This window comes from Stegodyphus dumicola, chromosome 12 (assembly GCF_044657685.1).
Source record: "Stegodyphus dumicola isolate Sdum_Otavi_A_Nest chromosome 12, ASM4465768v1".
NCBI lineage: Eukaryota > Metazoa > Arthropoda > Arachnida > Araneae > Eresidae > Stegodyphus > Stegodyphus dumicola.
The window spans coordinates 84,256,002-84,282,702 of record NC_140779.1 but is presented as its reverse complement, the minus strand read 5'-3'; the positions used below and the strand labels follow the sequence as shown (position 1 = coordinate 84,282,702).

At 33.4% G+C, this 26,701-nt stretch overlaps 3 protein-coding genes across 4 annotated transcripts in view; 1 reads left to right on the top strand and 2 right to left on the bottom strand.

Annotated features, from left to right (window-relative positions):
* Positions 1-6,914: 6,914 nt before the first annotated feature.
* The window catches only part of LOC118184481 (uncharacterized), a 97,773-nt gene continuing 77,986 nt past the window's right edge, over positions 6,915-26,701 (top strand). The window contains exon 1 of one of the 2 annotated variants that reach the window (XM_085806667.1): positions 6,915-7,196. The gene's annotated coding sequence lies outside the window, so the exon portion shown is untranslated. The remainder of the gene's footprint in view (positions 7,197-26,701) is intronic. The other variant, XM_085806668.1, reaches the window with a different exon arrangement.
* LOC118185317 (uncharacterized protein F54H12.2-like) lies at positions 12,300-13,598 on the bottom strand. The gene has a single exon (XM_035355155.2). The coding sequence runs from the start codon at positions 13,596-13,598 to the stop codon at positions 12,300-12,302; it is 1,299 nt and encodes a 432-aa protein (XP_035211046.2).
* Positions 16,081-18,684, bottom strand: LOC118185316 (uncharacterized). Its single transcript, XM_035355153.2, has 2 exons — positions 17,218-18,684; positions 16,081-17,123 (listed from the first exon to the last, which is right to left on the bottom strand). The coding sequence occupies exons 1-2, from the start codon at positions 17,842-17,844 to the stop codon at positions 16,173-16,175; spliced, it is 1,578 nt and encodes a 525-aa protein (XP_035211044.2). The 5' UTR covers positions 17,845-18,684; the 3' UTR covers positions 16,081-16,172.

The following is a 26,701-nucleotide window of genomic DNA, read 5'->3' as shown; positions in this document are numbered from 1 at the left end:
AGTTTCTCAAATATATTATCACGTTTTAAAAACACTGATTTAAATTACAAAGAATCCTTAATTGAAGATAAAGAAGCAAAGTTTGCATTTCATGTAGCTATTCACAGTCTCACAATCTTCACTTTGATTCAGCAGATGGCTCTCTAGTAAATTGATTTTGAATCTGTTGGAACAATCAAACTAGCAAGAATAAAATGTAAAGCTATCATCTGTTCGGTTAAGTTGTGACAAATTTCTTTTAATTAATTTTTGCTCTTTTTATTGACAACTTCTTTATTTGGCCTTTTCAGTTACAGGTCATAGGCCTTATCCTAGTAGGTTTTATTTTTTTGTTTTAAGTACTTTTTAAATTACCCGGTTTGAGCAAAACAAATTATAGTCGGCCTATTTATAAAGGATTTATACAGTGTATGTTCCATTAGCGTTACCAATAAGACAAAAAATAAGACCTTTGTACAGGAATATAGATTATCAAATTTACCTCAAAATATGTTTGATGGTATTGAGTAAAATAAATGCGTATTTTATCAAGTTGGTCAACATATTCAAAAGACACACCTGTTAGATATGGGATCAAAGCACCAAATTTCTAGTGTAAGAACTATTCTCCAAATTTCATTTTTTCCTATAAAATCTTGGTATTATACTATCCACAGATGTAAAGTATAAAAATATTTGGCTGGAAGACAGCTTATAAGCAAAAAATTAAAATTAGAAGTTTGAAGTTTAAAACAATAGAATCGATATGTAGGAATTAAAGTAATATTAAATTACACAAAAATACAAGGTAACCGAAAACGTTCTGGCCGTTTTGGATAGTCAGAAAGTCATAAAACAAATAATAGTTACTTAATCGGCATCCAGTGCCTTTATGCCCGTACGAAGCAATCTTATGCAGCCAGCGAATGCGTTTCAACTATGTATTTGTTGCAAAATTTCAAATTTCAAGATTTTTAGTTATTTGAAGTCCTAGACTACTTTACTTTCTTTTCCCTTGAAAGCGAAGGGGGATAACTCAACAGAAAATCTGTAAATGAAGCTAATTAATTTATAATGCGACATAAATTTTATTAAGATGAACTTTGAAGATATAGATTTTATTAACTTTTATTTATACTTGTCAAAAAATAAATAAGCTCAGTTACTAATTTTTGCATTAAGAATAATTGCTTTGTTTGGGATCACATTTATAGGTCTACAGCTTTTATTCGTAGCAGAAAATTAATGAAAAATGGTCCCGCCTGACTAATGAGTGTCTATAGAACCCATGATGAAGATAATTTCTAGCAATTTCTCTGTAAGACTACGAACTTTATAAAAATCGAAAAGCCATCAGGCGTCAAGCTGTAATAAAGAAGTTTATAATTATTTAAGTACAAACATATTTATTTTTATCTATGCGTCGAAAGACATTTAGTAAAGTAGAAAAAGAGACCGAGTTGTTATTATTTATTTTCAAGGAAATTTTCTCTGAAAACTTCGAAAGTTTTCATAATTTACTTATTTTTATTTCAAATTAAAAAATAAATTATTTAATGATTAATTAAACATGTTAGAACTATTTTAAATAAATGACAGTCTGAAAATTTAGTGATTAGCTATCAATATATTTGAACAAGTTTAATGTTTAATGAACAAAAATATCTTGCATGTACCAAACATTGGATCTCAGGTAGAAAGTAAAATATAAATTAGATTTTCTTTTTCATTTGCGATATCTTTATTGTTTATGTATGTTTTGATAAATATTTATTAAGCAAAATTTAAAATTTATTAAAAATGTTTTGGTTATTTTTTTTCATTTTGTTAAAAAATACTGACCCGTCAGCTGTTTTTAATCAAGCATTTTTGGCACGCATGCAATTTGAGTTTGAGGCTACTGATCCATCCGTGGAATACAATAGAACAGTAAAATATGAGGCTACTCCAGTGCAGTTTTATAGTGTGTTCATTGTATTGCATATATAACTGGAATATCGAACTCAAACATATTTATTTCAAATCTATCATAACAAGACTAATAACAACGTCAAGTAGAAATATGACACTGGTAGTAAAATTTTGATTTTTAAAGAAGTCAAACAGAGATATTATTGAACAAATTATTGTTTCTGTAAATCAGAGCATATAGTCTCACATCTCTCAAAGGCTCGACTTGCCATCGCGTTTAGATAGTAATTTGTGAGGGGACCACACACATGAATTCCTTATCTTTATGCTGTCCGCCGCACATCGTTATTTTCTGCCATAATTCACTGAGTTCTTGAGCTGGCTATTTTAACTAAAAATGACGCAATATGTGTAATGATATCACAACTTTGGAAGGACTGCTGTAAGAACACTGAGATGTAGATGCGTATCAATACTGTCTAGCATAGATACTGGATTAAAAACGCTTAAAGCGTTGACCCTTATTGAAGAAGAAGCAGTCGAGCCGGATTAAATTCTATATTTATTTAAATTGTCATTTGTGGCCACAATTCACTTGGAAATCCAATCGTGCCTATTTCTAGAACAATTATGATACTATTGCGAAAGAAGAGAACAAATCAGCACATAGATGATTGCAGCAAAGCCTCTGACCAAGAGGAAAGCACAAGCAAAAGTGACGCATCAGTTCCGAGAAAGAAGAGAGGGAATCAAAAGTTTCAGGGTTAAGTTTTGGTTTACAATTTGATGATTGGTCAAGAGGCATCTGCATTAAGCGTTACGTAAGATCGCATGATTAATTTGAATGGCGCAATTTAGACTTATAGCGCTATTCTTAAGACAGAGAGATGAAATCCCCAAATTAAATAAAAGGTAAAAGAGGTTGTGGACAATTAAAATTAGAAGTTTGCTTTCATATTTTTTATATTACATACATATATGTGTATGTGTAAGATATAAGAAAATACGATAGCTACTTTAAAAATAATTGGCGACCTCAAAATTAACTATCCTAGATTTGGTGCTCTCCCCCTAAATTCATTTGTTCTCCCAAATTCGAGATCTTTCTATGTTTTGTAACAACTTCAAATTAAACAATCATAACTTGTCTTTACAACTGCATCTACTTCGGTATAAATACAACTGGTAAGCTAATTGCGTCACCTTCTCCTAGTTTCCGCCTCACCAATATCCACCCTGTTTTGCTTCCCCATCCAAACTGATATCGCCCCGTTAATCTGTGTATTTAAGAAATTATTGTAATTGTTTATGATCAGAACAAATATATTGTCTACGAAGAATCATTCTCATGTGTCTGGAAATAAAGATGGTAATTAGCTGAACTTGGTTTCGTATCAACTTCTTCAAGACTGCAAGCTGATTCCTCCTACGCAGTAAACTATCACAAATTAAAAGACCTGTATATATATATATATATAATTTGAAGGTTTTCAGATTACGCCTAAAGGGGCTTTTTTTTAACGTTCTGTGTGTTACCTTTATTTATTAAATATCATATTCTTCGCACTTAAACCATAAAATTCAATTCAACAGCAATATTGCAAAACAATTTTAAAATGAGCTTGTCTTTAGAATTTCCGATATATAGTCTCGCGCGTAGGAGATAAAAAAGTTTTTTTTTTTTCTTTTCCGTACAGTGTTGCCATTGTTTGCTTTGAAATCGCTGGAGTTTGTTAATCGAAAATTCGTTAAAGCGTTACAAAATATGAAATCGATAATAAAACAATATCCAAATTCCAAATTAGGGCTTCCAGATGCCCATATTCGGTGGAGGATTACGTAATTTAAAACTGGATGGGTCTAGGTACCGTTGTTTTATCACAATACAAGAAACATAAATACATTTATGCAGAGTCTTCATTATTTAATTTCTTTAAATATAACACATGGCGAAAATATTTGGTGGCAACAGTTTGAAAAGTGAATCAACGCAAAATGCCAAATGGAATTTAATAGCCCTTCTGGGCCCTTTGAGCTAATAATAATAATAATAATAATAAAGTAAAAATAATACTCATACCTATGTTAGTAAATACTTTGTAGTTAATATTTAACAATAATTACTGAATTCATAAAATTATTATAGACAAATGCTAAAAAGGAACATAAATTTATATATATAATATTTAAATTTATGTTCCTTTTTAGCATTTGTCTATAATAATTTTATGAATTCATTGCAATGTATTACATACTGAGAGAATTAACTTAAAGTTTTAAAGTTTCATTTCTCCTGCAGATTTTTATTAAGTTGTTTAGACTACAAGACATGAAATACGAATTACAGGAAACTGTTAATGATAATTATTACGTAATATTCATAGACGAGTTTAAAGAAAATAACCTCATTAACTAAAACGATGCATTCCATTTAATTTCAGTCGAGCAGAAAATAATTAGATGAGGATGAGAATCTGAACTTCATATGCTTGGGAAAATAACAGCTACTTTGGAAATGTTTTATGACGTATAGACTATAACAATATTTTATTCAATGTTAATTCTGAAAATTTTTATTTCTCGAAATTTATTAAAATTCGGCTTAATTTTGTTTTCCTGATGACTTTGCTGTATCTGCATCTACCATGTATATTGGTTCGGTAGGAATTAACCAGCTTTGTTATTTAGCATAAGGTGACCAGACGTCCCGCTTTTGGCGGGACAATCCCGATTTTTAACAGTTTGTTCCGCGTCCCGCGGGTTTTAAGAATGTCCCGATTTTTGGGAAGAATGCCCAACAAGCTAGGGAACGGCGAGAGAACGGATAGGAATATAACGGCTATTTCGTCAGGATATGAGTTATATTATTTTTATTAATTTTATAATATCAAACTTTAATAATAACAACTTACTGTTGAGAACTGATTATCGAGAAGTGCTTAACAAAGTTCGCATTCTTGATCAGTTATTAGAATTCACCACCATTGCTTGGATTTAAAGAACAATGGCATTTCATTGGCATTGGCAACGACGAAAACATTTTGTAACTGTCTCTCATACAGTAAACATCGTACCGCGTGCTAGTGCTAGTTAAACAAGTGATGCCAACAAATCAGCTATTCTGATAATTAGGTAACTTATTTAATTAGTTCATAAATATATAAATTTTCATGAATTTAGCAGACAGTACTCATATTATTTATATTTTACAAGGCGACAAAAAGTCTAGCGCCGGTCTTGGAAGTGACATTTATGTTACGGCTAGAAAGAAATAATAGGATTAAAATTTAAATAATTTTTTAAATACAGTTACTTTATAACAATGAAATTAATTTAATTTATAGATTAACAATAAAATATGTTCATATAAGTATATACCTACTTACTGTGTTTTTAAGCTATATGTATATAAAAATTCATATCATTTAAAATTTTTGTTTTAGATTTTGACATAATCAGTAAGAAAAGAGGATGCAAATTCAATGATCTAAGAAGTGAATTTCCTTTCATTAAGAAAAAGCTTTCGAAAGAATTCTGAAATTATACTATCTTTTGAAGTAGGATAAATATCCTAGAATTTTAGAAGAGTTTTCTGAAAAAGAATCTTCTAAAATTTTGCTTGAATTTTTACACAAACAAGCAACTCTTTTTCAAAATGCTATAAAACATATTGAAGGTGACAAAATTTTGGTAATCGAAGTAACAAATAAAGTTAATAATTTAAAATTTAAATGTCAAGAACGGTTAGAAAATAATTTTCTTCCGTTAACTCTCCGTAATAGTATAAGCCAGCTAGAAGAACTATGTGCAATAAATCGTGCGTATATCATGAATCACGTTAATAAGTTCTATAGTAACTGCCTAGATTATTTAGAAGAGTGGATGGTACATTACAATGATATTGAATATATTCATTGGGGTACGTTAAAACAAGAACATAATTGGAATGTGCAAAAGTCATTCGATCATATTACTCAAAATTTCTCGTATAGTAATATTTCTTAAAATGATTTTTTTAATTATATATTATTATTAAAATATATTGATAAGGAAAAGTTTAAATCTTGGACATCAGCGAAAATCACAATAGAGAACAAATGGTTGGAAATATTTCATTATTTTGAAACAAACCATGTTCCATATAATAATCCACTAAAAACTGTGGACTACACGCTGTTCTTACCAGGAACCATGCTGCGATTGAGCACTTTTTTTCTACGATAAATAAAGTCCGGACATCAGAAAAATCACAATTAAGTGTTGAGACTTTGAAAGCCATTTTATGCGTGAAATATAATTTAACAAATTCTTGTGATAAAATTTCATGACCTTTCAAGCAACAACAGTAATCTACTAAAACAAATTCACTCAAATGAGAAATATGTCAAGGCAAAAATAATATCGTAGAGTTATTAAGTTAATTGGAAGCAGGAGAAGGAAAAATGAGCGACCGCCTTCGTCGGGAATCGAACCGCGGACCTCTGGAATACGCGCGCAGCGTGCAGACCACCATACCACGAAGGCATTCGAAGAAGACGGTAGAAATACCTTTAATATACATAATAATACCTATAACATAATTTCTTTTAATGTATTATATTTGTAAGTTGTACTTGTGTTGAAATTTTAAAAATATATTACAATACTATTTTTCGTTGTATGAAAATTTGGGTTGCTCCATATAGATCAAATGTTTTATCACCCCCGGTCAATGGTGTCCCGCTTTACCAATGGTAAAATCTGGTCACCTTAGTTTAGCATAGAATTATAGCAATTAACTTCTGTTAAACTAATTTATTTTATAATTATTTGTAGTAAAAAATTAGTTGTCAAGAGATGGCACATTTATAAAAGTGAGTTATACCAGCGCGAAGCGTCAGCTACTTGACGTTTTACAGCTGGGCAACATTGTTTGCCAAGATAATCGAGTTTTTACAGCTGAGTTTTACCACGCCATAAAATAGATGGCGTCGCTCGCTTTGGCAACTACATCGAAGGTCGAGAAGTTGAGAGCTTCATCGGCGCCTCGAGTACTTTTTTTTTTCCTTCATAAAATGGCTGTCATGTATATTTGTAATAGGATTCACTAAGGTTGTCGTTGCGGAGAAAGTTCTTCCATCATTATAACAGATGGAATTTCTATATCTGAAGGATTATTTCCGGAAAAATTCCGTTAACTTTTATTACTACGCTATCTGTATCTTCTAAGATTATATTATTTGGATGTTAAGTGGCTAGCTGAGTTAATGAGTGGATGAAAACTGGATTGACGGAACTTGATAAGCTTTAAGTTGGTGTAAATAAAGGTTAGTTTAAACTTTATACTTGACATTTGCTATTTTTAAAACTCTAATAATTAAAATAAATCGAGCGCTCTATAAGAAACATATTGCTGGGCGAAATAGCTTCATTCTAAATTTGAATTTTGTACATTAGCTTCTAATCTAAGAAAATTAATCACGTTAAATAAAATTATTCGATGAAATTATAAGTCATCTAATGAGTTATTTTATTCATTCAAGAATAAATTACAGTCTCGACAGTAGATTGTTCGAGTCATGATCTTAAGAAATGGTAAGCTTATTAAAGTTTTCGGTAAATTATTAAGCTTAGTAAGCGTGATACTTGCAAAAAGACTTTTCAAAGTTCAGTTTATATCGAATGAAGGCACTATCTCTTATGAAACAGATGGTTTCTTTTATTCGCAAATAAATTATTTCCTATGCAATGCTACATGGAATTTTGGAATTCGGTGAAATATAATAGGGAACGCTGTTATCAAATTTTTTTTCGGTTTAGTAATTAATATCTTATAAAGGATTATTCCTATAAAAGTGTACTAGACGCTTGTGCTCAGAATTTTAAGAAATAACTTTTAAACAGAGCTCCATTTGCACTGTGGTATAATAATGCAAAATATTCTTCTGTGCAACTGTGAATTCCACGATAGTAGTATAATTTTACGGGTTCTGGAACAGTTGAGTTGTTTTGCTCCTGCTGCATGGGAGTTCTGGAACCGTTGAGTTGTTTGTTCCTGCTTCTTGACGCGAGTGACGTCAGAGACCACGCCCCTTTTTAGAGGTGAGCTGTTTTCTGCTGGTTATTTTAGCGGAAATGACGTCATAAGGCATACTCATTTCCTAGTTTAGTTGTTTTACGATAGCTTCTATACCGGAAATGACATCACATCGACATGGTATGTTTTTCGTTCATTATAATTCTGGTGTATGGAAACAATAGGACTTAATGAAATTTTACTTCGGAACAATGCTCTTGCGCTATAATTAAACATTTTAATAAATAATATGCGTCATTGAAGCAAATAAATTTTAATTATAATTTATATAAATTATTTAATTTATGAATATGAATTATAATTTGAATTGTATTCGAATATAAAAGAATTCAGCGGTGGAGCATGACGCCATTACTTTTGCGGTGGAGCATGACGTAATTACTTTTGCGGTGGAGCATAACGTCACTGTTTTGCGGTGGAGCAAACGATGGAGAATGACGTCATTGTTTTGCGGTGGAGCAAGCGATGGAGAACGGCGGCATTCATTGTTTTAGCGGTGGAGCACAAGGTTATTACTTTAGCGGTGGAGCATGACGTCATTGTTTTGCGGTGGAGCAAGAGGTTAATGTTTTAGCGGCAGCGATTGATGTTATTATTTTTGCGGTGCAGCAAGCGACGGAGAATGACGTCATGATTTTTGCGGTGGAGCACAAGCTTATTACTTTAGCGGTGGAGCATGACGTCATTGTTTTGCGGTGGAGCAAGAGGTTAATGTTTTAGCGGCAGCGATTGATGTTATTATTTTTGCGGTGGAGCAAGTGGTAGAGAATGATGACATTTTTTTAGCGGTGGAGATTAACGCCATTATTTTTGCGGTGGAGCAAGCTGGGGAGAATGAGATCATTGTTTTAACGGCGGAGGACGATATGATTCATTCTGCGGTGGAGGAAAGTTTTCAGCGTACAGATGCTCTGAGAAATGACGTCATGGATTTAGCGGTGGAGTAAGTAAGTCTTCCAGTAAGAAACTCATCGCGACGTCATGAGGGTTTGTCTGAGCATGTTATGCTTTCTAAATGACGTCATTGCTTTTGCGGTGGAGAACTTTTTCTAGCTGAGAGGGTTCCTGAAGATCGATAACATCATTTAGCGGTGGAGCATACCTTTGGTGCAGATTGGGAAAGAAACTCTTACCCCGCCCCAGGGAAAATAGAAACTGTTGAAATTTTGCACGTAGCCCTTTGTGACGTCATGAAGGCTTTTCTGAATATAGTACACTGCTTTGTTCTCCCTTTCTTTAAACAGGTGCATAAAAATAAAAGAATAAAAGAATGGTCCTCAGCTAGTCCTAGCATGAAAGAATAACCAATGTAAATTATTATAAAAAAATTTTTAAACTATCTTGAAGAAAAATTACTGATTTGTATAATATTCTATTTTTCGACGTGGAAAAGGAATTAAGCTCTATTAAGAAGCGCAAGTTAAGTGTGTTGTGTTAATAATAAAAAGATAACCAAAAAATAATAAGATATTATTTCTTTTATTCATATTTCAAATACCAATTAATGTTACAAACCTTTTCTTTTTTTGTTCACAATTTCAACCACCTTTTTGAGGATAGTTTCTTTTTGGTTATTTTAGGTCTAGCATACATAGTTTTTGTAATCAGTAAATGCTTATTTTTTATAAATTCTTTAGGAAAGTTGTTTATATTTAGCATTTCTTTAAATTGTTCGAAGGCAGCAGGCCTTCGAGCTATATTTCTTAACAGAAAATTTATGAGTTGTACAATATTTGAGCCAGGAAACACGTTACCATCCAGTATCAGTTCTTTGTTCGGCGTCCAAGAAACCTGATGTTGTTTTAAAAAATTTATTATTTTCTCTGCAGTTGTTTTCTGTTTGACAGGAACTGCCTTAATGATTTCCTTTTCTATATCAAAACGTCTCTCAGAAGATTCTTCGAGAGGTTCTACTTCAGAAACTTTAACAGCATTAACGTTAGGAAACGTCACATATTTTTGTAAAACCTGTATGTACATCTTTGCCTTTTCCTCATCGTCCATTTTCCTTTTTAAGATATGTTGAATCTGAGAATCTAAATCACTCACATGTTCATCCTCAAAATGCTGCATGCGATCCAGGGGTACCAAAGCAAATTTCTTACTATGTTCCATGGATTAACGATGATAAGGCGCTTACGGCTGCTGGAATGAGAAGCGATAAAAAGCCGTCGCCCTTTTGAACTAAGAGACGTCTTTTCTTAAAAAGAGGTAATTTTTTATCAGCTAATTTTCTTAAGATTCGTTTAAAAGGAGAGATTCGATTTTTGGTTCGTTTATTGATGGGAATGTTTCCTTTTAAAAGATTTAACACACATTCACAAACGGATTTGATGAGATAGTTGGGACACTTTTTTAGAACAGCTGCTTTTGTTCGACTTTTTCCTAAGAGCTTTAGATAATCTACATCCTTCTGATGAGACATTCTGAACGTAAATGAATTCTCCTTACTGCATACTTTCTTTTATAAAGGTTGCAAAACCGGCGGCTTTGGTTAAGGCACAGCAGTTAAATCCAGAAGAATGATACGAGCATATTAATGAACGTTTCTTTTCTAAATTTTCTATTTTGGGGCTTTCCAAACTTATAATGTCTCGACATAACAGATTTTCTAAAAATTTTTTCTTTTCCAAACCTTTCACATATATGTCAGAATAAACTGATGATAAGTACTGTAAAATAATACGAAGCATGGTATAAGGTAGAATACCATTATTCCAACTCAAATTATGGCGATTTCTAATCACCCATGGAAAACACTTTTGTTGAGGGAGCGACAATTTTCCCCATGAATGAGGGGGTAGAAATGACCAGCAGGCATGATGTCCTTCATGTACGGAGAAAAATGCCAATTCTTTCACAATGTAACAATGAGGCTTCAGTTGAAAGCCTTCGAAGTCAATAACGATTCTAGAAGACATGTTAACAGCTCGACGTCAAGTGACATTAAGGGACTTAGCGAGGCTTATCTCCTGGAAATATACCACTGCGCAGACGCAAACTTTCGTTTGTTTCAGGTCGTAAATCTATTAGCAAATAACTGAAAGGAGACAAAGTAGCATCCTGAAAGATTTCTTGAAAGGCCTTCAGTTTCCCTGGAAACATTTGTCTAGCTAAATGCATGATTTGACTTTATCTCTAGGATTTTTATATATGACAATGTAATGCGAATTTAAGTGGATATTTCGCATCTCTTTGCCTTGATGAAAAAGGTTTTGCGTTATAAAGATAACTGAGAGTTTTCGGTGGTGACTTCCTTTTGTAAAAAGCTTGCTTAAACGGGTATCGCTTGCTAGCTCAGACATTAAATCGTCTATAATAATTAAAGCATTTTGGAGATTAGAGGGCAGTCCTTCTTCAAATTTTACATTTTTTTATTGAATTGAAAAGCGGCTGATAACTTCCATAGCAATAAACTATATTTAACGGAATAGGATCAAACATTTGGTGGTCTATCAATTTCTTAACAAAAATAGTTTTTCCGGAACCCGTAGGACCGCTGATGAGACAAGTAGAAGGATGGACTAACTTAGGCAGTTCCATCTTTTGAATGATAACTGTAAATAAATGTTTTGATATTTATACTTTACACAAAATCTGCTGCTTTAAGTTGTCACAGTGTTCGCTCTTATGATTCTTTGTGAATTACCTCAACACTTTTATAGAAGCCTTTCTACATAAATATTTTACGTACTAAAGGTGTGGGCTTCCCTTTTCTTTTATCGAAGCTCGAATAAACGAAAAGGGAAATGGCAGCTCCGTAATGACAGAATAAAAAGAAAATGTGAAATATATATATATATATATATATAAAGGAGAGAAAGCACATACACATAATTCTTTAAAAAAAAAGAACAAAAAATGGTTTATTTTCTAAAAAGCATGTTTACACCATATCGTTTTTTGACAAACTGAAATATTCGAAAATCACTTTTCCTTCCGGCTAACTGCGATACAATTACTTTCATACAGAAGCCTTGACATCGTTTTATAATGAAATAAATACAATATTGTCCACATACATTAGAAGTCAGACTTTGAAAAGAAGTCTTGTTCCAATGAACATTATGATATTTCTTGACAAATTTGGTTATATCTTCTCCGTATGCTTCAAGGGGAAGTCCATAAGAATCAAAAAATTCAAGAGTTTGCTTGTTTATAACATAGACAGCAAGCCAGTGAGTGCCTTCTTTATCATGCTTGTCAGTGTTTAGCACCAAAGCGCAAGGGAAATTTTGAATTACAGGTATTTTGTCACAAGGAAAAACACCCGCATAACATCTCAGAGAAACAGGATCTCTAGATAAGATGTGATGAATCTCTGATGAATTCATCAGTTTCCAAAGTCATAAAGAATATTTCGAGCTTTATTAATTTCTATTAAATTTTCAAATTCAGCATACACTATTAAAGAAACAGTTTGCTGTAAGGGAGTGCCAAATTTTATTTCTAATCTTAAGTTGCTATGCCGAACGAGATTTAAATAGGAACCATCACACAAGTCGTGTGACAAATCAAAGCGAAATAAAGAATATCCCTCTGAAAATTCTGATCGCGAAAGATAAAGACCCTTGTCTTCCGCATTTATAAATAAATTGTGATAAGCTCGTATAAATTGATTTTTATCAAAATTCGGTTGTAGTGGATTATGAGGCACAGGTTGTCCGTCTATATAAACTCCAATAAAGTTAATATTATAATGTTTAAACTCGAAAGGAGACTTTTTATAGTTTCCGTTAAATGCATCATTATCAATACATGCCACCACAATACGATTAGGCATTTGTCCTATGAAAATATTGTCTTGAACAAAACTCATGTTTCCTGTGGGAATGGAATACGCTTTGCAGAGCACTCTATTAATTGGATATTTGGCTGTTGATTTTTCTAAGGCTTTTGCATGCCCTAGAACAACACCAGGACTGACTCTCACTTTTCTTACAAATAAAGAGGCATTTTCAAGTAGAACTTTAAATTCACCAGCACCCAGTAAACAGAATTCAGGCTTACTGCGTATGAGTTTAATTTTCATATCCACCATATTCAATAAGAGCCTTTCTTGATGAAACATATCCAAATGTAACCGGCCAATCATATCGACCGAGGCACTCAGCTTAAACATTTCAGCTCTTTGGATGAATCCTTCATTAGGGTGAGAATCTTTAAGATCAAAAACATTCATTCGACCTGCTGTATCTTTAAAAAACATTTCTGATGAAAGCTGAGAAGTTTTTGTATCAAACCCATGATTAAGTAATTTTTCAATCATGGCCCTGTAAGGGTAAGTATTATTACTTGAGGAAACGAGTCTTTCATTTAAACTGATATCTACTTGAGAAAACATAGAATGTAAAAATAGATTGACAGGTCCCACTTTACTTTCAGCCGTGAGAGGCTTGCCATCACTTTTTAAAATTTTTACTTTGATATATAGTTGAGTCTGTGATAAATCAAGGTATTCATCTCCGCTTCCGGAAATATTGAACTCTACAGGACTTCCTTCTGATACATTGGCCAGGGGATGAAATTCAACCCACTGACCTCTTTCAATAACAGTTTGCGTTGGAGGTAATGAAAATAAATCCAATTCGGATTTTGTACATTCTGGAGAATCTTTTAACAGAAAAGCCATTACGAGTCAAAAATGTCGCGTCGTTGCGCTTTCCTGGCTTTAGATGAAATGAAGCATTTCGAGGTTTTGCGTTTCCTTTTAAACCTTCCGCGACCGATCATCTCCTCTGTTTTCTGAGCTGCTTTTTTGGCTAATTTTTTTCCAGCTTCCTTAGATCTTGTTTTCAGAGATGCTTTAAACTTTTCGCCTGATAACACATCGTTTGCAACCATAGTTCCAGTCCGTAAAGCTTCTTTGCCAACAGTTTTAGCTCCACTAATCAAAAAAGGCATAGCGCTACGAAATAGTTTTGCAAAAAATCCTCCAATACCATATCCTTTCTGTAAAATAGTTCCTCGATAATAAGGTAGTCCGTTTCCGGCTTGTTCTTCATAATAATCTTCAAATTTTTTCGTGCAACACGTGTAAGGCTTCAACATTGTGATGCTTCTACTTTTGAGTATAAAATCAAAATGAAATCACTTTTAAAATGGGTGCTTCTTTTATAGAATTTGTCTCAGACGAAAATGCAATACAAGATAAACTTTTCCTCTCTCAAACGGTACTAAATCTCCAGAATGAAGTCTTATATCAATATGTATAGTCTGAAAGTGTTGTCTGATGACTGGTAAGTAAAAGGGTCTGGGATAATGAGCGTTTATGATATCACCATCATTTCCTTCTACGGTGACAATTTTTAATAATGGAGCTTGCACATCTCCTACGATTTGAGGCTCTACTAGATCACAATACACATACATAACAGGAAAAGAGACTTTTGGATCGGCTACGAAAGGACTTTGTACAATTTCTCTGTAAATACCGGGTTCGAATCCTAAAAGCTCAGCTAATCCTTCATGAAGAATAACTTTAGAATGTTCGTCTGTCTTAATTGTCACTTTTTTCGTGACAGGATGATAATTAAATTCAATTTTATTTTCATGCGATGGTATTTTCAAAGCTTTTAATAAATCTGGTACCTTTTCATAACATCCTGGAGGAACTCTTCTACCTTCCCATATTCCATCGCCCAAATCAAATCCAAATAAATTGTTGTCTTTTCGAACGTTATACCAGGAATGCGGGTAAATAAAGTCCACAAGGGATAATTCCCACTCACCATTTAAATCGATCGGAGAAGGAAGCTGAGTGGTAAATTGCGATATTTTATTTTCCGGGAAAAAGTGTGTAGAGCTATCGCTTATCAGTGTAACAAAGAAAGACATTTTTCGTTCAAATGAAAGGTAGGAAGAATGTATGGGCTTTTTATATCATTCTAACGTCTTCAACCCAAGCATTGAAACTTTCAGGGTACCCTTGAAATTTCACAAAATATTCAACTTTACCGCGAGATTTCCTTTTTTTCAAAATTTTTTCTACTGGATAATAACCAGAGTCAGAAACCTTTTGAAGTTCTTGCTTATAAAAAGTCCCTTGTATAACTTCTCCTGCTAAATCTTTTAGCTTATAGACAACAGGAATCCGGCGAATAATTTTATGAATTGTAAAAATTTCTCTTGTCCAGTTTTGTTCGTATCCTTTTTCGAAGAGCATTTTTTCTCGGCTGATGCGAACCGTGTCCCCCACTTGACAAATCTGATCTGACTTGTTTCCGTGTCGTTTGTTGACCGTATAGCGTTTTCCAGATTTTCTCTTGATTCTGTAATGTAACCGATGCGGGTTCTGTCTTAATACTGCGATGCCAAGTATTATTATAACTATGGATTAATTTGCTTATAACATCAATATACTTACGCGTATTCATTTCAGTGAAGTATTTCCACATCTTAGTTTTAAGAGTACGATTAAACCGCTCAACGACAGAGGCTTTTGTTGCATTATGTGTCGTGAAAAAGCGTACATTTTTCCGTTTTAAAAAGTCTTGAACATATTTATTGGTAAATTCTTTCCCAGCATCTGTTTGTAAAGATCTCGGTATGCGTTCCGAAAATATTTTTTCGAAAGCGGATATGATTGAAGTAGATTTTTTGTCTTTAAGGGGAATTGCCCAAGCAAATTTGGAAAGGATATCTATACAGGTTAGTAAATATTTATACCCATCGTTAAAAGAGGCTAATGATTGCATATCTACTAAATCAGACTGAAATTGCTCGTTTAAGCTTCCTACGATCACTCTGTTCCTGGGGAATTTGTGTCTCACGGGTTTGTGTAATGTATAAGAATCCTTGCTTTGCAGCCATTTCTGGATGTCTTTCGTTTTCACGCGACCTTTTAAAGCATGATGTAAAGCAGTAATACCACCAAAACTGGCAGGGACTTGAGGATCTCGATAAGTCTAAGATAGAATCGCTTCCATTACAGCAGCTGTTATGATCTAACCGCACACTAACATATATATATATATATATATATTTCAAAATTATAATTCTGTGTTAAATTTAAAATTTAGAACATCTACTTCGAATTCATAAAACATCTCTATCTAACACATTAAACCAATCATAAATTAAAGCATGTGAAGATAAAAAAACTATTTATAATGAATTTAAACCAGACTGAAAAGAAAAATAGAGTAAACGTAACTTCTCAAAGGCTAAGTAATGAATGATACATTTTAAAAAACAAAAACAACTTTTATTCATCATCAGTGCTTTCTAAAGATTCAAACAAAGTTTTTCCGTCTTTAACATAAACATTTTCAATCTTTTTGTACAAATCACTAAAGTTAATGCACTGGAAAAAATCATAATCAAAAATGAGTTTAACAAAATTAGTGTTATTAATATTTTCTTCAACGAAGTCCTTAGCCAATGCTTTCCAATTAATGGTGTAAAATGCTTGATCAAAGTACTTTTTAAAATTTTCTACAGATTTCAAATTTAAGCAAGTATGCATAAACATTGATTCATATCCTATTTGACAAGCAAAACATTTAAAAAGTTCAGAAATAGCGTTACAAATAGACTTACTTATACATTCACATAAAGAATCCTCAAGTTCTTGAAATCCGTGCGGTCTGTCCGGATCACCTGAAAAACCACTTTCGGTATATGAATATTCATGAATTTGTCTTTTCATAAAATAATCCATAGTTTGGGATATAAGACTTTCTCTCACCAGAACGCTTATCGCATCACTTTCTCTATCAAGTTTCTGTAGCTGATCTTTCTTCATTAAAACACGTTCTGGAACAAACTGAAAACTGTAATCCTTTTTCTGAAATAGTCTCTGTAGGGATATGATTATTTCACCATTCACATTTTGTTTTGAAACACACAGATCGTTTTTAACAAAAAATATATCATCAGTCGATTCAAAGGTAGCAAAAGTGTTTAAATGAGTACATAATTCTTTCCATACTAATGGGCATAGCGAAACTCCATCTTTCGTCGGATACAAAAAACCTTGATCATTCGTACCATAACGACGAATATGAACACGAGTATGTCCCAAGAAGCACGAAACGATGACAAAATTTTGATCTCCTAGATGAAACATATTTGGAGGAAGGGAATTCACTGTTAACTGAGGTCCTTCAGAATTCAGGTGTGTATCCACTGGCAATAGCTTGTCAGATGTCATTTCCTATAAAATAATTAAAAAACCAAGTAAGGAACTGATATAGCAACAAATAATTAAATTTTGTGTGCCTTAAAACTTATATTAACATTATGCTTACCTTCTGATCTTTCATGACTTTTTTAGGTTGACTGTGATCCTCATCAAACTTTCTTTTACCAGGTAATAGCAGCTTTCGGAAAGTCAGGCTGACTCGAACACCTTTTCGTTCTTTTTGACGAGGTATTCCATGAGTCCAAAGTTCATTTGTTGGGGAGCTTAAAATTAGTAAAGAATTATTCACCAGTTCTAGTCTATAATCCTGAAATTGTTGCCTCTTGAATACTATAGTCCGCGTTTCACCCAAACTCAGGGAACATACAGGATGATTACTATCCAAAGATGGTTCATTGTCCTTATGTTGTCCAATGCAAGAATTACCATCTTTGTATCGGTTGATAAGTACAAAATTAAAATTCGCACCACTCAAATGTTCGACTAAAGACTTGATTTCAAACAGTAGAGGGGTCCATGGCTGACATGAAATACTCATACCTGAAAACGTGTATGTAAGTCCTTGATCTCCAAAAGCAGCAATTTCTCGGGGAATCGGAAAAGATTTTCCTTTAGCACGTATTTGAGAATTCTCTTTAGGTAAATAAACAATATCTTTTTCTAACTGTTTTAATACCTCATCGGGTGATTGTAAAACACCTTCACAAAGTTTGATATTAAGACCATTATCCATACTGCACGGCGTAAGGTTCAAACAAAAAAATGTCTAAAGAAAAATAAGCGTGCTATCAACTCAAGAAACTTTTAGAGAACTGCTCTTCGGGGTAGTAATCAATTGTACCTCATGTTGGAACTCTTTATTTGGTCTTATCGCAGATAGGCTAATAGGTGATGACGTCTTTTCTTTTTTAGAGTAAGCTGATTGGTTAATAGGTATGCGAACTTTCACTTTGGCGGATGCGTACAAAAAGTAGAAAAGGGTGAAAAAGCAAACATCATCCTGTATTTTAAATTAAAAAAAAAAAAAAGTGGGAGAGGGAAGGGATAGCATCTTTCTCCCAGCCAAGGTAACAAATGTACTTAATCAAAATTATATAATACAATATTTACCAATTACATCCTCTAAACAGAAAAATTAATAAATTAAATAAAAATTTACTCATCTCAGAGAGTGCAATTCTTTCTTCATCAACCAAGAAAGAAAATTGCTTACCTCATCACGGACGAACTTTAAATGACGTCACAAAATTTTATTTGGCTGTTATACTAATAATTGATCTCTGGTGTTAGAAGAAATTTTATAATGACCCCAAGGTAACGTATGGATACCATCTTCCATAATGAAGCGTTTAGCATCTGAATATGACAAAGCTAGCTTGTTTTGGCACACAGAATAAACATTATGGTGTTTTGATCTAATCATGTTCATGGTAGCAAACATAGACTCTTTCCCAAATAGACAATCTCTATAATTTTGAAAGCTGATTTTACTATTGACAGTTTGTTTTTTAATTCCTTTTAGCCTTTTCACTTCATCAGTCTCATCTTGAATTTTGTAACTATACATTTTTGATTTAAGACCTAAAAACTCAATCATAAACTTCCCGTGATTTTCATCCTTCATTTTTCCAGGCACTTTCTTATTAACTCTCGGAAGTTCAAAAATATTATTTTCGGGATAATCTGATGTATCATAAAAAGAAATACTTTCCTTTAAGTCTTCATAATAGTCCTCTGTCCTTATTTCATATATTAAAGAATCTGTGTCAGTATACAGTAGCGTTATATTATCTCCATACTTCTTCTTCATTTGATTATAATGGAAATCATTCATAAGCGTCTTGGACAGATCTAATATTGACATTCCAATACAAATTGGTTTGTTAAAAGTTAATTTTGTTTTCTTCATGTGAAATGCTGCAAGATTAGAGGAGAAAATTGTCCTGTATTTGAAATTTGGAGCAGACACAAGTTTTTCTGCTGTTTTACCATTACTGCACAGTTTAATATCTACTCTTTTCCGGATATTCTCAATTGTTTTTCCAAATATTGCGTTGTTCATGAGTTTAAAGAAGTCTTTTTCAAAACTATTTCGTGCTTTGGAACGCAGATCTGTATTAAGGTTTATGTAAGGTTTCAGCCACTCCGATTGTTCAAATTTTAGAACTCTGTGAATTTTCTTTAAAACCATACCTAAAGCTATGTATTGTTTAAGGGCTTTGAAATGAAGCACATATCTTATTTTGGGTTCTAAGGTTAAAACCAAACGCTTTTCCCTAGAATCTGGGGGCACGATATTTACAGGTGCTAAAGGAAGATCAGAGTGTGCGTCATGAATATCCTCCGGATAATCTAAATCCACTTCGAGGATATATCCTTCACTTGAATCATTAGGAATAGAATTAATATCTGTTATAGTACACCACTGGTAATTTTTTAGAGGTAATTTCTGGCTCATGGCCCAACCGTATAAGTTATTTGCGTCCAAATATACTAAAAATAGCGATTCTTTTTTATCATCATGTTCATTCATATATTTATGGTTGGCTCTAGAATAGCGTTTAGAGCATTGAGATACGCCCCCTTTTATCCCTTGCTCAATAAAAAGGAGCATGTCATAATCAACAAATAACTCAATTTCGACTTGAGTGCATTTAAGCATTGCATCCCAAGATAGACCTGGTGCCGTAAAATACCATGCAGGGTCTAATTCATAAGTTTTCAAACAAAGTGATCTGAATTGTTCAAAAACATCGCATAGTAAGAGTACATCAGTTTTAACGTACAAATCGGAGTATTCTCCCATGTTTTCTATATCGAAAGTATTCCAGACGTTTTTCGCATGTTCATAGTCGTTTTCTGTTACATGCTGCTCATTTAAAAGATTAAAAAATTTTTCTCTTGGTGGTAGAAATTTGTCTTCAAATTTCTGCATATCATCCATATAGTCATATGGGTAAATCCCTTTCCTAAGAAGTAAATTAACTTTGTCTTCCTTAAAATTCCTCCTTATATGTGTAAACATTTCATCTGTTAAATTATTCACTAGCGACTCAAGACTCGCCGGCATAAATCTGAATGTATCAATAAAAGTTAAACTTAGTTTCTCAGTCACTTTCTTCGAAAAAGAAATGTATCTTTCTTCGTTATTAGGGATTAACCGTATGAGGGCATCATCAAACGCTAACTCTCTAATGAAAAGATGAGCGTCGTAACCAGAGAGATTATGAAAAAAAAAACAGGTATAAAAGTTGGTAGCTGAAGTTTTAAATTGCATGATTGGTGAGCTGGTCCTCTATATTTACCGGTTATATGATCATGATCACAGACTTTAGGATCAGAAGCTATAGTAAAACGTTTTTTGCATAAATAACATTTGTTTGCTCTTTTATGTAGTTCTTGCGTCATAGAATCCAAAGGAGTCATCGGCTTTGGGTTGTTATATATATTTTCTATAAGTTTCGCTTCTCTTCTCAAGCAATCGAGAAATTTTTTAGGAGCGTCCAAACCTCTGTAAATTACTGTCGGTTTCTGGAATCGATTATCTTTGCATGCAACATAATAGGAAAAACTTACTGCAATATGTTTTTGTATAACATTCGTAAACGAAGTGCTTTGATTCGGTTGACATGTATCAACCTTTTGAACGATGCATTCAAAATCTGCATAAATAACAAAAGGAATGTGCAAGGAATGCTTAATATTTTTAAAGGTTAACCACTTTTCATTTTTACTTGGCATGATGACTTTACACGGTTTTTTAAGACTACACAATTCCTCATGTCTTGCAAGCGCATTCTCATTGCTAAAGAAGAGCAAACAGCGTCTACAAATAAATTTACGTCCTTTATTTTTTGAAAGTTGGCCTGATACTAATCTAGAAAGGTTTCTGATTAAACAATAGTGAGCTCTATCTCCAGATTTAAAAAAAAGTAAATCGATATGTTTTTCTTTCGGATTGTTCGTAATAACTAAAGGATAAACAATTAAATCTTTATTAAATGAATATACGTTGATACTTACAGCGTTTTGCCTTTCAAATATTTTAACATCTTCTGGCTTAGTAGGAAAACTGATACCTGAAAAATTATAATAGTTTTTAAAAGGTATATAATGGCATACTCTATGGGGATTGCTTGCCACGGGATGCAAACCTGAAATCACAGCCCAGCGAAAGCACTCTTTATCAAAATTTCTAACATTGATAATGGCCTTTCTGCTTTGTAAAGCTCGCGGAAGCTCTAAATAAGTAGAACCGCGTAATGGAATATATTTGTTTAGTCTTATCTCTAAATCGATAATTTCTTTCAGGCACCATCCTGAATCCTTTGCTTCCAAGTCTTCACTTTCTTTAATTAACTTATCAATGGCTTCATTAAAAACTACGCTGATATCTGTCGGTAGCAAAATAATTTTATTTTTCGTCTTGAATGCAAAATTTTTTTCAACTATTTCTTCATTAACTTTTCTTTCATATACACAATTAACTTGAAAATTTATTTTGACGCTGTTTTCTTTAAGCTTTTCTTCAATTAGATAATAAACTTCATTTCGTTTGAAATTTAGAAATTCCTTCAGTTCTAGGATATTTTCCATATTCCTCAAAGCGTAAGTGAGAAGTCTCTTATTAAAAGCATGCTCTTTTAAGAAATTTTCCTTACTTCTTTCTACCTCATTTACATTTGTTATTCTTTCTTCGCTCTTTACAGTATTTTCAGAAGGTCCATTGGTATTCGTTGTTCGAACTAATTGAGTATGAGCTTCACTAGTACCTCCTCCTCCTTGCGGATTTTGCTGTAACTGAGAGCTTACGGCAACTAATGCGACAGCCGCATCTTCAGTTAGATTCATTTTATCATTTTTCATTTCAGTTTCGTAAACAGGCTTTTCACTGTCTGGGCTGACTTTCCGTCTTTTTACTGTTTCAACAATAGCACATTTATCTTCATCATGCTTTCGCTTGTGGCGAGTAAGGGAGTCTAATCGTGTGTAACGTTTCTGACAAAATTCACACGCATGAACATTACCTAAGTGAACGCCATTTGTATGTCGATCAAGGGTACTTTTTCTATTAAATTTCTTCTCACAATATATACACACAAAAGCATAAGGTTTGTGAATGGATGCATAATGTCTTTTATAATTGAAATGAGTAGAAAAACATTTTTTACACTCTTCACAATGATAAGTATTCATAATCTTTCAGTTGATGGTTTAGAATATAACAAAAATAATATAATTACTAGAATATCCGCAGGAAAGAAAAAAGCCTAATATCAACACTTTCAACTCACTTTCACTAAGTAGACCACACTTTCTAGATGCTTCTGATGATGGGTGAACTGCTAGGGAAGCCATAAATAGTGTCTTCAGCACAATACATTCAAAGGTATTGGTTTATCACTTCCAGACAATGGCAACCTTCCTTTGTTCTTTATTTTACACACCTGTTTGAAGGAGGAGAGAACAAAGCACTGTACTATGACGATGTTGTACAAACATCCTTTAAATGGTTTCACCCAGGTAGACCGAATTCCGAATGTGTAATCCTGTCTCTTTCAAACGATAGGACAAATCCTGTTGCAACAAGGCCTCCATTGTTAACTATTCTAATTTCATCTCCAAGGCCCCCATATGGTACAAGAGAAAGGACGTTTTCACTGGGGTCGGAATGTGAACACCTTTGTTATTCAAGTCCCATATCGTCATGAACCGCACCTTTTAAACATTTTTAACCACTGATAGCCTTCATGACGTCACAAAGGGCTACGTGCACAATTTCAACAGTTTCTATTTTCCCTGGGGCGGGGTAAGAGTTTCTTTCCCAATCTGCACCAAAGGTATGCTCCACCGCTAAATGATGTTATCGATCTTCAGGAACCCTCTCAGCTAGAAAAAGTTCTCCACCGCAAAAGCAATGACGTCATTTAGAAAGCATAACATGCTCAGACAAACCCTCATGACGTCGCGATGAGTTTCTTACTGGAAGACTTACTTACTCCACCGCTAAATCCATGACGTCATTTCTCAGAGCATCTGTACGCTGAAAACTTTGCTCCACCGCAGAATGAATCATATCGTCCTCCGCCGTTAAAACAATGATCTCATTCTCCCCAGCTTGCTCCACCGCAAAAATAATGGCGTTAATCTCCACCGCTAAAAAAATGTCATCATTCTCTACCACTTGCTCCACCGCAAAACAATGACGTCATGCTCCACCGCTAAAGTAATAAGCTTGTGCTCCACCGCAAAAATCATGACGTCATTCTCCGTCGCTTGCTGCACCGCAAAAATAATAACATCAATCGCTGCCGCTAAAACATTAACCTCTTGCTCCACCGCAAAACAATGACGTCATGCTCCACCACTAAAGTAATAACCTTGTGCTCCACCGCTAAAACAATGAATGCCGCCGTTCTCCATCGCTTGCTCCACCGCAAAACAATGACGTCATTCTCCATCGTTTGCTCCACCGCAAAACAGTGACGTTATGCTCCACCGCAAAAGTAATTACGTCATGCTCCACCGCAAAAGTAATGGCGTCATGCTCCACCGCTGAATTCTTTTATATTCGAATACAATTCAAATTATAATTCATATTCATAAATTAAATAATTTATATAAATTATAATTAAAATTTATTTGCTTCAATGACGCATATTATTTATTAAAATGTTTAATTATAGCGCAAGAGCATTGTTCCGAAGTAAAATTTCATTAAGTCCTATTGTTTCCATACACCAGAATTATAATGAACGAAAAACATACCATGTCGATGTGATGTCATTTCCGGTATAGAAGCTATCGTAAAACAACTAAACTAGGAAATGAGTATGCCTTATGACGTCATTTCCGCTAAAATAACCAGCAGAAAACAGCTCACCTCTAAAAAGGGGCGTGGTCTCTGACGTCACTCGCGTCAAGAAGCAGGAACAAACAACTCAATTGTTCCAGAACTCCCATGCAGCAGGAGCAAAACAACTCAACTGTTCCAGAACCCGTAAAATTATACTACTCACGATCTATGGTGACGTCAATTTGGATTTTATCCAGTGAATGAAACTATTTGAAATGTGTTCAGTTCTAATTGCTTTTTTTCGAGGGGGGGGGAGCAAGAATGGAAAATTATTCTTAAAAATTTCCTGAATTTGATGATCATATTGAGAAACTACGTAATTAATGAACGCTTTCCTGCCCAATGAATGAGGAACGACATTAAATTATTAAATATGAACGTGGAAACTTATAACACTCTGTTAGATCGCACAGTGCATCGCGATCAACTAGCCACATTTTCATTAATGCAGTCGGATTTCATTAACAAATCACACTACGGATCAAGGGAAATGACCAATTAAACAAAGGACCTGTTATATTAAGTTCTAAAATATGTTTTCTTAAGGTACAAATGAGAAAATATTTAAATGAATAAAACAAAATAATAATAGTTTAAGCATTTAACATACATTTTGAAAGCACTTATATTTAGGAGTTTAACTCTTTTGCATCGAGAGACGACCAAATCTGTTTCCAACAAACATCGAAAACGCCCGTGTTTACGAATTTGTCTTGGAATAGTTTTCCTTTCCCCCTGCCTGGTAGATCCATTGTGTGCAGTTTCACCTTAGGCCCAGATTGCACCTGCGAACGTCAATAGCTTTCCGTATTTCTCCTTTATTTGCTTCAAAAGAATGATTGACATGTCTTTTAACAACTCGCGAAACCAATGAGCCATACACTAACGTAAAGGGGAAAGAACTAGGTAGAAAATAAACGAGGCGTTGGGGCGGTTTACCGTTGCCTGAATGAATGGGCGCTACGGGCGACTTCGATGCGAAAGAGTTAAAATCTAAACTTGTATGTATGAGAAGCAAAGGTAGGATGCTCCTCTAGTACGACTTTCAAGGGCTCAAGGTTTAAAATGAAAAACAAACATTTATTAAAACACTTTTGTCTTCAGTTACAAAATAAAAATTTACACTTAATTCGTTTTCTGGTGAAACAAAGACGTTTAGTCACAAAGTAAATTTAAAAATAAAAAATATAAAAATTTGAAAGCTTTCAGATTTTACATTACGCTCAAAGAGGCGTTTTTGAACGTTTTGTGTGTTACCTTTATTTCTTAAATATCATATTTTTCGCACTTAAATCATAAAATTCAGTTCAACAGCAATATCACAAAATAATTGTAAAATGAACATATCTTTGGAATTTCCGGTACACAGTCTCGTGCGCTAGAGATAAAAAATGTTTTTTTTTTTCGTATAGTGTCGCCATTGCTAGCTTTTAAATCGTTGAGTTTGTTAATCAAAAATTCCTTAAAATGTTACAAAATATGAAAACGATAATAAAACAAATTCCAAATTAATGCTTCCAGATTCCCATATTCGGTGAAGGGATTACGTTATTGAAAACTGGATGGCTCTAGGCACCGTTGTTTTATCACAACGCGAGAAATATACACACATTTATGCAGATTCTTCATTATTTAATTTCTTTAAATATAATACAGGGCAACATTACTTGGTGGCAACAATTTGAAAATTGAACCGACATTTCAACGCAAAATGTCAAAACGAAATTAATAATCCTTCTGGGCAAATTGCCCCATTGGACTAAAAATAAAATTATGCATAGATAGTCCTTATCTTTGCAAAACAAAAGAAACAAAATTTCTAAAACTAACACTCATCTCATTTTAGGCTGATCCTAGTCACAATGTTCCGGACACTTCCTTAATTTATGATTATATAGTATCGCAGTACCCTGAACCATGTTAATACACTTCGGTATCTAATTAATCTTTTCTGTTCTCTCCCTCAATCTGCAGCTACTAAATAAATAATTCAGTTCTATATAAGCAAGCTAGTGTAATAGGAAATCTGCTTTTATCTCGAGGTAAAGAAGGTAGTGACGGCTTAGCTGAAATGGAAATGATTAATGCAAATTAAAGATCATATGTTTTGTGTAAAAACTTCTACAGGAATTCCGAAATGAAATTGAACTGCGGAAAATTCATTTATTAATTGTTACTGCAAAACAAATGTTCCGTTTCAAAATTTTGTTTGTTTCAGAGTTCCATTAAATGTCTGAAAATGTCTTCAATTTTAAATGATGTTTTTCATGCAGAAATATACAATTTCCCATATAAAATATTCCTGACTATAAAAATGGCAAAGTATTTTTTATTTATTATCCATTGCAATGCACTGATTTAAAGTTTATTAGTCCAAAGGGATTTCAGTCCCGAAGGACTATTGCTTTCGTTTTGGCATTTTGCGTCGGACTTATAAACGTCGGTTCACTTTTCAAACTGTTGCCACAAAATGTTAGAGTCCTGCATTATATTTGAAGAAATTAAATAATGAAAAATCTGCATAAATGATTGTCTATTTCTCGCATTGTGATAAAACAATGCCATCGAATTTTGAATGACGAAATCCTACTGCGAATATGGGCATCTGAAATCCCAAATTTGGAATTTGTTTTATTATAGATTTTATATTTTGTAAAACTTTAACGAATTTTTGATTTACAAACTCAATGCTTTAAAAGCGAGAAATGGCAACGTTATATAGAAAGAAATACTT

Bases quoted from the DNA above. Each gene is read 5' to 3' on its own strand.
- LOC118185316 (XM_035355153.2), bottom strand. From the start codon at position 17,844: ATGGATAATGGTCTTAATATCAAACTTTGTGAAGGTGTTTTACAATCA. The intron at 17,124-17,217 runs GTAAGCATAATG...ATTATTTTATAG, and splicing joins AAGTCATGAAAGATCAGAAG to GAAATGACATCTGACAAGCT.
- LOC118185317 (XM_035355155.2), bottom strand. From the start codon at position 13,598: ATGGCTTTTCTGTTAAAAGATTCTCCAGAATGTACAAAATCCGAATTG.